Source organism: Anarrhichthys ocellatus, unplaced genomic scaffold (genome assembly GCF_004355925.1).
Source record: "Anarrhichthys ocellatus isolate YVR2014 unplaced genomic scaffold, GSC_Weel_1.0 scaffold22, whole genome shotgun sequence".
NCBI classification, from domain to species: Eukaryota; Metazoa; Chordata; class Actinopteri; order Perciformes; family Anarhichadidae; genus Anarrhichthys; species Anarrhichthys ocellatus.
In genome coordinates, this window is record NW_022280052.1 from 5017265 (window position 1) to 5028975 (window position 11711).

Below are 11711 nucleotides of genomic sequence, written 5' to 3' on the forward strand. Positions count from 1 at the left end.
CACACACACACACACACACACACACACACACACACACACACACACACTTGGCCTATCTAATAGCTCAGTTTCAACAAGTCTGTAGCTGAGCAGTTTAAATTCTGGGAGATAGATCTCCCAGACTGTTACAACGATTACACACTAACTGTAATGCAATTTCAGAGCGGAGAATTGGTTTGCAGAGAGACGCTTTGGAGGCCAACCAAACAGGATCAGTATCACAATACAAGCATGGAAGTTCTTTCCAGTCATTGTTTTGACTGGAAAGAACTTAAAGTCTTTAAAATGATCATTGCGCTCAATTTACAAGACCACTTTAAAATAAAGAAACTAAATAATGATTACAGCATGTACAAGTTTGAAGTTTTATAAGCAATGGTTTGATACAGAAGTGAGTGAAACTATTTCAATTTCAAATATCTCGTTTTGGAAATGAACCTCCAAAACCTCTGTGTTGAGTGCAGCCAATTTTGAGCCATACCTTGATGTTGGAGGAGGCGTACAGCATGTCCTCCAGGCTGAAATGGCAGCAGCTGTTCAGGTGGTCTTTGCAGAAGTCCTGTATGAGCTGCAGGTTGTACAGCCGATCAGTCAGAGTCATGTTCTCCTTCAGACAGACATCTGGGAAGGCAGAGGGAGCCATCAGGTGTCAGAGCGACAGTCAGTATGGATTTGATGGTTAAAGGGGTTCTGGTTAGAACACACACCTCCGGGGTTTTCAATGCGCTTTAAGTTCAGGCATTAGTGCAACGTGTTAAGTACGATGTTGAGGAACTTTAAGTAAAGAACTGCTGAGGTGTTAAAGCACAATGGTTTGTGGCTGACCAATCATGACATCATGCCTCTGTGTGTCATCAATCTGTGTGTTAATACAGCGTCTTGTGAGTGATCTTTTGTCCCTGATGAATATGTATGTGTGTGTGTGTGTGTGTGTTGGGCACACTGTCAACACACTTCATTAGCAAAGTGATGTGATTATGTTGCATCTTTTGTTCATGATTGATCTTTGATCTAATGAATAAATCATTCAGGGCAGGAGTCAAAATGGCACAAATCAAATCCCCAAACATTGTAACTACTGTTTCTACCACATGTCTTCCATGCTAAAAATTAAAACAAACAATGTATAAAAAAGGAGAGAATCACCCTAAGCTCAGCTATTTGCTTTGGGTTTGAAAATTGTGTTTTTTTATCATGTAGTTGAAATGTGTTCTGAAAGCAGATGTTTATCATTTTTGGTTTCAATGGGCAGAAACAGTATAAGAGCCATACACACACACACACACACACCCTTTACTTCAGCCCACACCAACTGTAAGCTCCTTACCCTCCAATGGCAGCAGCTGAGGGCAGTAGAAGTGTAGCAGAGCGCCCAGGGCCGAGCCGTCCGTGCTGTCTTTCAGCAGGTTGTCCACTGGGGGGATCCAGGGAACCAGCTGGGTCGACGCCTGCTCCTTCCTGTAGCGAGCCTGCGTTACATAAAATACACACCTATAAATCAAACCGCACTGTGCAACATTAACCTGCCTACATCTATAGTACCTATTGGGCCTACTATTGTTTCTCTTTTAATCATTAATTACAGCTGTTAAATGAGTCATGTATAGTAGTTTAACCAACATAACAGCTGTCTCTTTAAACCCTTTAGAACACATTTTGAGGCTTCATTAGATTTACTCATGGATGAAGGTAATTGAATTCTTGCGGTGCCTTACAGTGAGAGTTGTAAAATGTTGAGAGGGAATAAAACCCACTATGGTAAACATTAGTTCTGCACAAAAAAATACTATTTTTTGAGATGTGATCTTTGTTAGTCCTAATGGTAAAACAGAAAACTGTTATCTACAGTACATGTTGAGCATTTTTAATTCAACTTAAATATTGATTTACAAACAGCACTCTAAATAAACGTGTCAAAATTTCATATGGATGTGCAAGTTGTTTATGTGTAGTTTTGTGTTTTAATGGCATTAATATTTACACTATTTAAACCCACACTATGTTTGAGGCAAAGAGAGACAATGTTACAAGAGGGCCTACAACGAGAGCTGGTGCAGGGAGTCTGAAACAATTAACAATGCCAAATGCTCCCAGACATCCCAACTCTGAAATTAAATTCTACTAAAATTAAACATTTATTTCATTTTTTTGGCTCATCCCCTCGGGACCTCTTCAGCAATTACCCAAGGGTGTCTAGTTCCACTGACAAGGACCTTCACAACACCAAACTGCAATTAATAGAGACAGTAGACTAGAACTGATTCATAATGTAGTTCACACTCTACAGCTTTAATAATTAAATGTGTAATATTTTTACATTTTTACTGTATAGTATAGCACATGGATGCAGAATTAAGGGAACACTTGATCATCAAAATAGGGGAAGAAAGAGAAAAGATGTGTTCGGGTCACAGGTTGATGTGCACACATGTGACAAAATGATGTGCAATCAAGACAGAGAGACGTGTGAGGGAGCAGAGACGGTCACTATGGACACTTATAGATGAGAGAGCATAGCACAGATTAGTGGACTTACGGGCACAAGCTTCATGTACCACTTGGTTGGAGACTGCAGCAGCAAAGCAAAAGAAAAAGACAAAACAACAAAGAAATACCTGTTAGTGAGATTAGTTGCTAATGCGATTAGTAATACAAGAAAAGACATGACAGCAGTGAGATCAAAAGGAAGAGAGAACCTGTGTGCTACTGAGAGTGCACGAATAGCAGCCAACGCAACCCAAATAACCCTGAAATTGTGTTAAGTGTAATGAGGTGTTAAGTTTAAAGTGTGTATTTTAGGCTTTTGCTGCTTATACATCTACAGAATAAGAGTTTAGTTACGACCAGATCAAATAAAGGTTAATTCATACTCATAATCATAGTCGTAGTGCGTGACAAGAAATTGGATCATTAGACCTGCATGTAATCTGTAATGCATGTAGGACTTTGTGCATCAATAGGTATGCATCCTTATACTGTCTTAAAGATACACTCCCTGATTTTGTTAGTGTTCAAAGTGTCCCTAAATCCACATAAATTCACTGCTGATGTGTTGAAACAAGACTGTGAATTGTGCAACTTTAAATTGCTGAGATGAAGCTTAGAATTAAGAATCACCTGAATGACACCAACAAAATCAGGAAATGTATCTTCTTGTCGCTGAAGAGGAGAGCCTCAGCTCAACATCCAGAGTAGCTCAAATAAACTGAATAACAATCCCACTGCATAAATGTAGTCAAGCTGTCAGCAACCCACTGACAAAGTAAGCTGATTCCAAAAAGAGGAGAGGCTCGGCTAATAGCTAATTCCCACACTACCTAGAAGCATCAAAGAACCAAATGTGAGTGCCACTCAAACTGGCTGGCAGGTGCTCAACTTCAAACGGTGAGCCATGACTTGTGAGAAAAACACGGCCGCTTTGTACTGAAACCACCAAAATAAATAATAAAAAGAAAAAAGGAGGAACAGATCAGTTGTAGCCTTCTTGGATTTTCCTGATTTGATTAACGTCACACCTCTCTGAATGGTAATTTCAGTCAATAGCAGGAGTCTGATGCCATCAGAGGAACACACGTGATGTAATCTAATCAATCTATTAGTTAATCAGGTTTATCTGTCTGCCGGTGAACGGACTGCCTTTGAAACTGATACCGGAGCATGAATGTGACTCTCTTGATGTGAATGCTTGGCTTGCTTGTAATAAAAATGTGAAGAGTATTGTTGTATCAGATTACAGTGGATTGCAGAAATGATCCATGATCTACAACACTCTCTCAGTACAACATTGGGAAAGTGAGGGTGAAGAAATACTGCAGGGTATATTAAGTATGATCTAATATATTGTTCTAAGTGAGCATGTTTCATTATTGAGCCACGTATGTTAACAGATATTCATAGTTAGAAAATCATAATTACATAGATGTTTTTATCTTCTCCTTGCATACTGTACATCATGTTTATATTCCACACCTTATGGTCCGTAGACCACTTTCAATGCATTAGGTTTCTTGTTTTTACCTGTCAAAGCCAAATTACATCAAATACATCAATGGATCTAAATACAGGACTATCTAAACAAAAAAAGGTTTACTCAAACAAAAACATAAATGATAACAGCTCAACAGATACCTATAAAAAATGTGTTGCAACCCTGATGATTTTCTAACTGCCTACTGTTTTTTTTAAATGATGACGAATCTTTAAACACTTTTATTTATTATCCAGAGACAATAGCAATGAGTGAGCTGGAGGTGAGTTTGGGGTTTTGACAAAGGGTGCTCTGATGACACAAACGGCTACGATTAACCAAAAATGAACTTGCACTTATATTGACTGTGTATTCCGAATACACAACTCGAAACCTGGCTGCCCTAGTTAGTTTGAGAAGACGATGGAGGAGATGAAGACTGCACATCTAAAAGAGATGATCTCAGACTGTGGGTTAAGCAGGGTTGAACAGAGTTTAAAATCTGTTATAACCACCAATCTCCCCCTGGGGAGAGGTAAGGCATTCATCATCTGCTTACACGAAGAACACGCACATGCATAGTATACTCATGTGTATGTGCACACGCATGCACCCCATCCATCTGCACTTCAATCATCCTGCAACTCTTCCCATCAAAGCTCATCCTGTGAAGCCAGACGTGTCCGGCTGAGCTGCAGCTCAGCTTCTGCAATTTAACAGGATTAGTCCTCACTCGTCCGTCCTGACGTTGCCTTTACAGTCACTGACCACAACCCGTCCACCCTCCACCCACCCTCACCTCAGTGTACAGTACAGTGGGTTAAAATAGAGACACTGCCGCCCCGGTGATCTCTACAGTGTTGTCGCGTCTCTGTCTGACTGAGGAAGAGGTTGCATGCGTGACTCACACTGCAGTCATACTGCAAAGACAGAAGGGGGGAGGTCTTGAGGGGGTGTGATGGAGGGATAGAGGAAGGATAGATGGAGCTGCTAGACAATAGTAAAAAAAAAAATCTAAAAAAAACGGTAGTGCACTATTTTTTGCAGTTTGAGCTACTTTGTTTTCTGCTCTTCTGTGTTCTTTTGCCATGTAAAGAAGTTATTATTACATTCATATATTCAAGACGCTGACTGTGCCTGCCTACGTCTGCCAACACAGCAGCAGTTGTTATGCAACGTCTTCTATCTGAGGCAGCAGGACTGTTAAGTTAGACACTAATTAAAGTTCAAAAACCGTCCCGTAATCATTATGCAGAGAGGTATTATAATAAGCCAGTATAATTCATTATTTCACAACTGAAATGGAATGAACATTACTGTTCTTGCTGATAGTTACAGAGGGCTTCTGATTATTATTTAAACTTTAAGCAGACAGACAGCAGCTGCAGCCTCACAACACTAACATGCACACACACTAATCCGCGTGAGCCACCCTGACGTTAGGGACGATGTTATTGAGGGGCCAACTCTCAGGCCCGGGGGCCAAACACACGGATGTGTTAACATTCACATCATGGCCATCAGTCAGTAGACTACACTGTAAAAAAAAAGACTCTGCCTCGACTTTTGACATAAAGTTTTGGAAAGCATTTTCTTGTTCAGCAAGCATTAAAAAAAACCTAAAGACGAAATGATTGTTCACTTATTTTTGATGCAACTTCACCAATCAAAAGTGTGTGTGTGTTGATGTGGGACAGCTGAGGCATGCACTGCTGCGTCTGCACACTGACTGGTCGGATCAGCATCAAACTCAGTGGAAGTCTGCACAGCCCGGGGACTGGGAAGGGCACCACACACACACACACGCACACACACAAATACACACTGCGAGAGGCAGTGAGAGGCAGAAGAAGCATGAAGGATGAGTATGACATCACTTGCTCCTCCCCCTCCCCTCTGATCATCACTCTGCTGTGTCTACAGAAGCCAAACAGAGATTACATCAGTTACTCAAATACATAACACACACACATACACAGAAACACACATACACTCGAAATCACTGCTGATACTAGAATTAGTTATATAACAGATTTGGACTGAACGTGGCTGAAGTCGCACTAAATGACTGCTGGCCTAATGAGACCAGAGAGCACTGATCTGCTGGTTAAGGCAAATGAAGTGAGTGAAGCTTGTGCAGTCGTCAGGGTGGATAAAGTCATTATGATGTCGAAGATGTAGCCTCTCTCTTTCTCATTTAAAGAAATAATGCAGACTGAGCCTTATCTAAAGCTCAGACATATGTGAGTGAGATTTTCTTCGACGCTAGCCGGGTTTTAAGGGCTTAAGATCTTCTCGAGGAAACCCGTCTCAGATATTAAAGCGACGCAGAGGTCTGGGACAAATATCTGCCAGTCAAACGCAGAATGTTCTGCAAAATCCATTAAGTGGAGCCAATGATTTCACTTAAGTTTGTTTGAAAGCGTCCGTCAAACTGATGACATCTGTATGTCGGTGTGTAGTAGCTAGTGAAGTGTTAAAAGCCGGGATTGAAAGGAAAAGGAAAACACCAACCCGAGGACTCCCAGCAGGCTCGGCGCTCTGCGTCTCCCTCTTCCTTTGCTCCTGAGCCACGACGTCTTTCAGATACTCGTTTACCTGAAAGACAAACAAGATTCAGCTTCACTGAGCCGGCAGCAGCTTCAATAAGACAAATTCACTACAAGGACCAGAGTATGACTGATGCTTCATCTTCAGCTCTTTGCTGCTTTGATATAAACAGTGATAGTTAAGTTGAAAAGTTTGTAAGAATTGAATGTAATGTCGGTGTTTCTGACTGGAATACCTTGCGACCCCACTGTGCACTGTGGAATTTCAGCGCTCAAGCTATAAGAGCCTGACATTGATGAAATGCCTCTGAGCGACTTGCAACATGTGAAACTGGGACTCGTGACAAGGTGACTTACTTCAAGTTCAGGATACGGTACAACCCCAATGACCAGTGTCTTACAGTCTGTCCTTGTGTAGTTACAGTAAATCTGTCATTTTAATAAGAGGTACCATATCCCACCTTGTTGATCCAGGTGTTCACTGCATCCTCTGTATCATAAGGCGTTTCCACCTCAGGGTCGCAAGACGAGTAGTGACGAATGCAGGCCATCACCTTCTCAACGCTTACCGTCTCCACTGTGTACGCCGTCATCAGAGTGTCGATCATCGCCAGGTGAGCGCTCTGGAAGTGAAACAAGTACAGAGAAAGATTTTTAGAGGGTGAAAAGCAGCAGCTTTGAGGTTCGTTTACTGTAGATAGTATATTTGAAGTGGTTTTAGCCAATGCTCTCAATCAGTCACCAGCTTAAAAAGGTCAAACCCAACTACAAAGATCAACACCTTGGTCAAGTTTAAATGGTGACCGATAAGAGAAGGACGGATGAGGAAGTAAGCCGGGTTTGTTTGCTTGACACTGGATCTGAAGAGACGGATCACTTTCCTCTGAGATGAACTGAACCATGACAGCAGCGGGTTAATCTCAGTTTACAGATTGAGCTGTCAGACGACAAGAACTCTGATACTTTAACAGAATCAAGATTATAAAACGAGCATTTCTCCTGCACGTTATCATGTTCATGTCCACCGAGCGAGCCAATAAGAAATGCATGAGCTAGACTGCAAACATGTATCTGAGCAGCTTAAAAGACATCTTCCTGACAACTGAGTCCAATTAATAGAATTTGCATCAATTTTTTCTTTTTTTAACTACTTATATAAATCCATTTTGGATACATGAAGTCCATCATACAATGTCACAACAGTCTGTAACTGTGAACATCTTTTCATCAGGTAAGACTGTGGTTGATTCAGTTTTGTGGCTTCAATCAGTATGTCAGTAAATCTAAGACAAATGTTGGACTCCGAAGTCGTCTATTATCATGTATTATTAGCAGCATGTTGTGTGACCTGACTACTCCTGAACTTTGGCAGTGCTGCCAAAAGGAACTCTTTGGACATTTCAAGTTTCAATCTGACATTAAACACGATACGAGGAACATAACAAGGAAAGGTGTGGTTAGCAGTTCTACACTGCAATATGCAGATAAGTTCACACAATCATTTTCAGTATAATATAAAAAAAACTAATATAGCAGTAAGTCTATGTCATACCTTTATCTCTCTTCTCTACTGTCCGAATGGTGGATATCAGTTTTGGTGATGAAACTTGTCACACATTCCTCAATCCTTATCCACAATGATGCCATGTTCTTATCCTTACTATAAATTTCCTGCAATCATGACTAGTTGTGTCATTGGTTCCAACAAATAACAAGGACTGAAACTTCACAGGGAGGAGGCTGTGGTATGGGATGAGTACATGACTTTGACACCTGAGACAGGTGAAACAGTCGATCTTTGCTTCCTTTAATGACCTGTCTTTAGTGGCAAGGATCTTTCCCCAAACTCAACTTCCCCATTCACGACTTCTACAACTATAAATGCAGCTATGAATATTTTTACTTTTGAAGACTGATGCCTAATAATCCCATAGTAACCTAGTTACATCATGATACAGATGCTATGTAACATAACATTATTTCTCTAAACACAGACCAGTACAGAGGTTCAGAGCCTCGTAGGCAGAAATCATATCAACTGTCATACGCGTTTACATACTTTAAGCAACACTGCACTGACATACAGTATAATGGATTCCTTTAATTTGTAATGTGAGTAAGCTAAATGTGGACGAACTTAAAGTAAAATAAAACATTGCTTTTACTACACCATGGTGAAATGGTGTAATCTGTGTATTTTAGTTCCTCTGTTAGTCTATACTGTCTTGTGTAACCACCACACACACACATCCAGGAAACAAAACGCTAAATATTTATACTTGAGCGAAAGGTTTTCCATGAGCTAACCCAATTAATGAGCAGTACATTCAAAGCGGCGACTTGAATATCCTCTATGATGCAGTGAAGTGCACATGAGTCACAGGAATGGAACAATGTCTGAAACAAATCACTGGAGGGTGTTATGGTGAGAGTGATGCTGGAGAGCTGTGATGTTCGCTCACTCTGTCGCTAACAAACAACTTGTGATTTTGTGCTAATAATAAGGCCGGGCTTGATTCCATGTTGGACTACTCATTTACGCATATCATTCCTTTATGTGTTTTTTGTTTTGCTTTTCTCACTCTGTGTCATTTCTGTGATGGCAGCTGGAGAAACCAAAGAGATTTTCTTTCCCCAAATATACAGCATGATATATTGGCTCTCAAGTTTGCAACTATAAGTGCATTTTAGCTCTGAAATGAATTTGCTGTGTAACTGTAGCTTAATGCTTAATTTCCTCCATCTCTGATCAGGCAACCGAGAGGCAAACCAATCCCATTTAATAACATACTGCCAAAACGTTTCCTATCGCCCTTCATTTAGCCTGTCCAAATATTGTACAATATTATCCCAGAGACAGACAACCAAATGCACACACATGAACATCCTGTTATCAGTACTAACAAATCTGCTCTGTTTTTCCACAACAAACAATCAACTCCAGGCGAGATCAATTTTAAAAAGGCCATGGGACCAGCGTCATTCCTCCAAGGCCTCTTCTGCCTCCTGTTTCCTCCCTTCTGCCGAGCAACTTGAGGCTATGGATTTGGATCTGCTGTGGTCTGATGGGATAAAATGACAACAAGGTGAACTAATCTCGTTTACTAGACCACAGACCCGCAGCCTCGCATCATATGATACCCGGCCATTGTGTGTGGAGCAAGAGGCTTAGTGTAGGACCACATCCTCCTTCCAAGATCCGGGTCTTTCTGGCACTGGGCTCATGCATACTGTCTTCAGTAACAAAAGAACAGTTTCTGACTTCTGATGGAAAGGCTGACATTTTCTGCATGTCCTTTTTTTAATGCCCCAAATTTACAAAACTTGAAATTATTCAATTTTTGAAACTCTGACTTTATGGCAGGACAGAGTCCTGTGGCTAAAATGGTACTCGGCACACACTCAGACTCCTCACTAATCTAATATAGCGGCGGTGGTGGTGGTGGTGCTGTGCAAATTGATGTCAGCGTGATCGGTTACTGATCTGCTGTAAATGCGAGTCTGTAAATAAACAATATGCAATGCCATCATATGACAATGAGATTGTTTTTCTTCATATCAGCTGACCCTATGACAGAGCTTAATTGTTGCCCCATTATATTTGAATACATGAGGAAAATGCCTCTTTAAAGGTCCTCTGCATTCAGTGCTCACAAAGCTAATACAGCAGATGCTGTAACTGAATTACTTCAGAGCTTCTGTACGGTGTAACACTCGCAGAAAAATGGTCAGTGGAAGGATCAGCTGACCATCTGGAAATGTCAGATGAGAGCTTGATGAATGAGTAAAGGCTCCAGTGACCAGATGAATGCACAGTGGTAGTGGTGGTTGGATGGTGAACAGGAGTTGAAGAAGAGAGGGATGAAGAATGAAAAGCAAGAAAACCATTTTTCCCTGCCCAAAGAAAGGGTTAGCCTTTTACTTCGAGCAGACCTGCCAGTCGTTCGCAATAAGATGTGATGTCCAATGACGTCGTGCTTTCTAACCTTTAGGTTTGCTGAGCATGTGTGCTTTCCTTCAGCATCGCTTTACTTCATATTCATAAGTTTATACATATCCACATCTTCAAGCTGCCCAGCACGACCTCTGTCTTCCACTGTTGGCCTCACTGGAGCGTTCAGGGACTAAATGCCTTGCTTGAGGGTATCTATATGGCTGCAAGAGGGGAAAAATGTTACGAATTCATTCAAAATCTAAAAATATAAGACTGCTTTTAGTCTCTGCTCCCCCCAGGATACTGCCTTCATCATAGGATGATGCCATATGATGCAGTGAGCCGTTCTGTAGGCAAGACACACTACCATTTAATTAGGTCCATACATCTTATTTTGATTTCTCATGAGGTAAGAAAATGCTCCTTCACGGTCAATATCCTGTTTTTATTGTACTGCTACATTAATGTCTGTCTGTCTTTCCACCCGGGGAGATAAGCAGACACTGTTCATCTTTGGTACCGCAGAAGCCTGATTTAACGTTGCAAAAAAGAAATGAGCAGAAGCAAACCACAGCGGCCACAAAAAGATGGTCGTGTGTTTCACCTCAGTGTTGTGTGTCTGTTGTGAATAAACTAAAATCTCCATTGTTAGAGGTCTGAGCTGCTTGTTGTGGCCTGAACCAGGTAGCAGAAGATGCTCAATACTCCAGTACCTCACCATTACTGTGAAGGATCTATGAAAAATGTTTCTGTGAAATCATTACAATGACTTTATTCCACTGCAACATGATCTGAACTGAGGTAATGACGACAGTAATGTCTTTACCACAACGTACAGTCAAAGCTTCAAGGGGCTTCAGTGGGCCACGGCTAACGATCAGTCTGTGCCGGTATTTTTTATTGTAGTGCAAGGCTTCAGCGGCTATTTATGATAATCCCAAAGTTTTTATATCAACTTCAACATCAAAAAACAGTAGGTGCAGAAAATGACCCGAAGCGGGACGAACCTAAATCATCCGACTGCAGTCTCACAGGAAATGCAGTCTGCTTTTAGTACTACAGCTCTCCTGTCCAGGCCCACAGGCACCATGCTGGGGCATATGGCGAAAAATTCAACTGTCGAGCGTCAGGTAACTTCACGCCAACTCAGCTGGACACGGAAAAGCTCTCAGCTGTACCTCTCTCTCTCTGCTCTCTTCTGAAGGTCGCTACAAGCACTTAAAGTAAAGAAAAAACACAGTGCCGCCTCTTCATATATATA

At 41.3% G+C, this 11711-nt stretch overlaps 1 protein-coding gene across 8 annotated transcripts in view; it reads right to left on the bottom strand.

Moving 5' to 3' along the window:
- Positions 1 to 11711, bottom strand: part of camsap2a (calmodulin regulated spectrin-associated protein family, member 2a) — a 48982-nt gene that overhangs the window by 27704 nt on the left and 9567 nt on the right. For 5 of the 8 annotated variants that reach the window (XR_004213144.1, XM_031859443.1, XM_031859440.1 and 2 more), the window contains exons 3-7: positions 6978 to 7139; positions 6482 to 6565; positions 2537 to 2569; positions 1328 to 1469; positions 482 to 621 (exon numbers count right to left, since the gene is read on the bottom strand). Coding sequence is in view for 7 of the 8 variants with exons in the window: in XM_031859443.1 (XP_031715303.1) it covers positions 482 to 621; positions 1328 to 1469; positions 2537 to 2569; positions 6482 to 6565; positions 6978 to 7139 (561 nt within the window). In the remaining variant the exon portion in view is untranslated. The remainder of the gene's footprint in view (positions 1 to 481; positions 622 to 1327; positions 1470 to 2536; positions 2570 to 6481; positions 6566 to 6977; positions 7140 to 11711) is intronic. The other 3 variants (XM_031859445.1, XM_031859444.1, XM_031859441.1) reach the window with 1 other exon arrangement.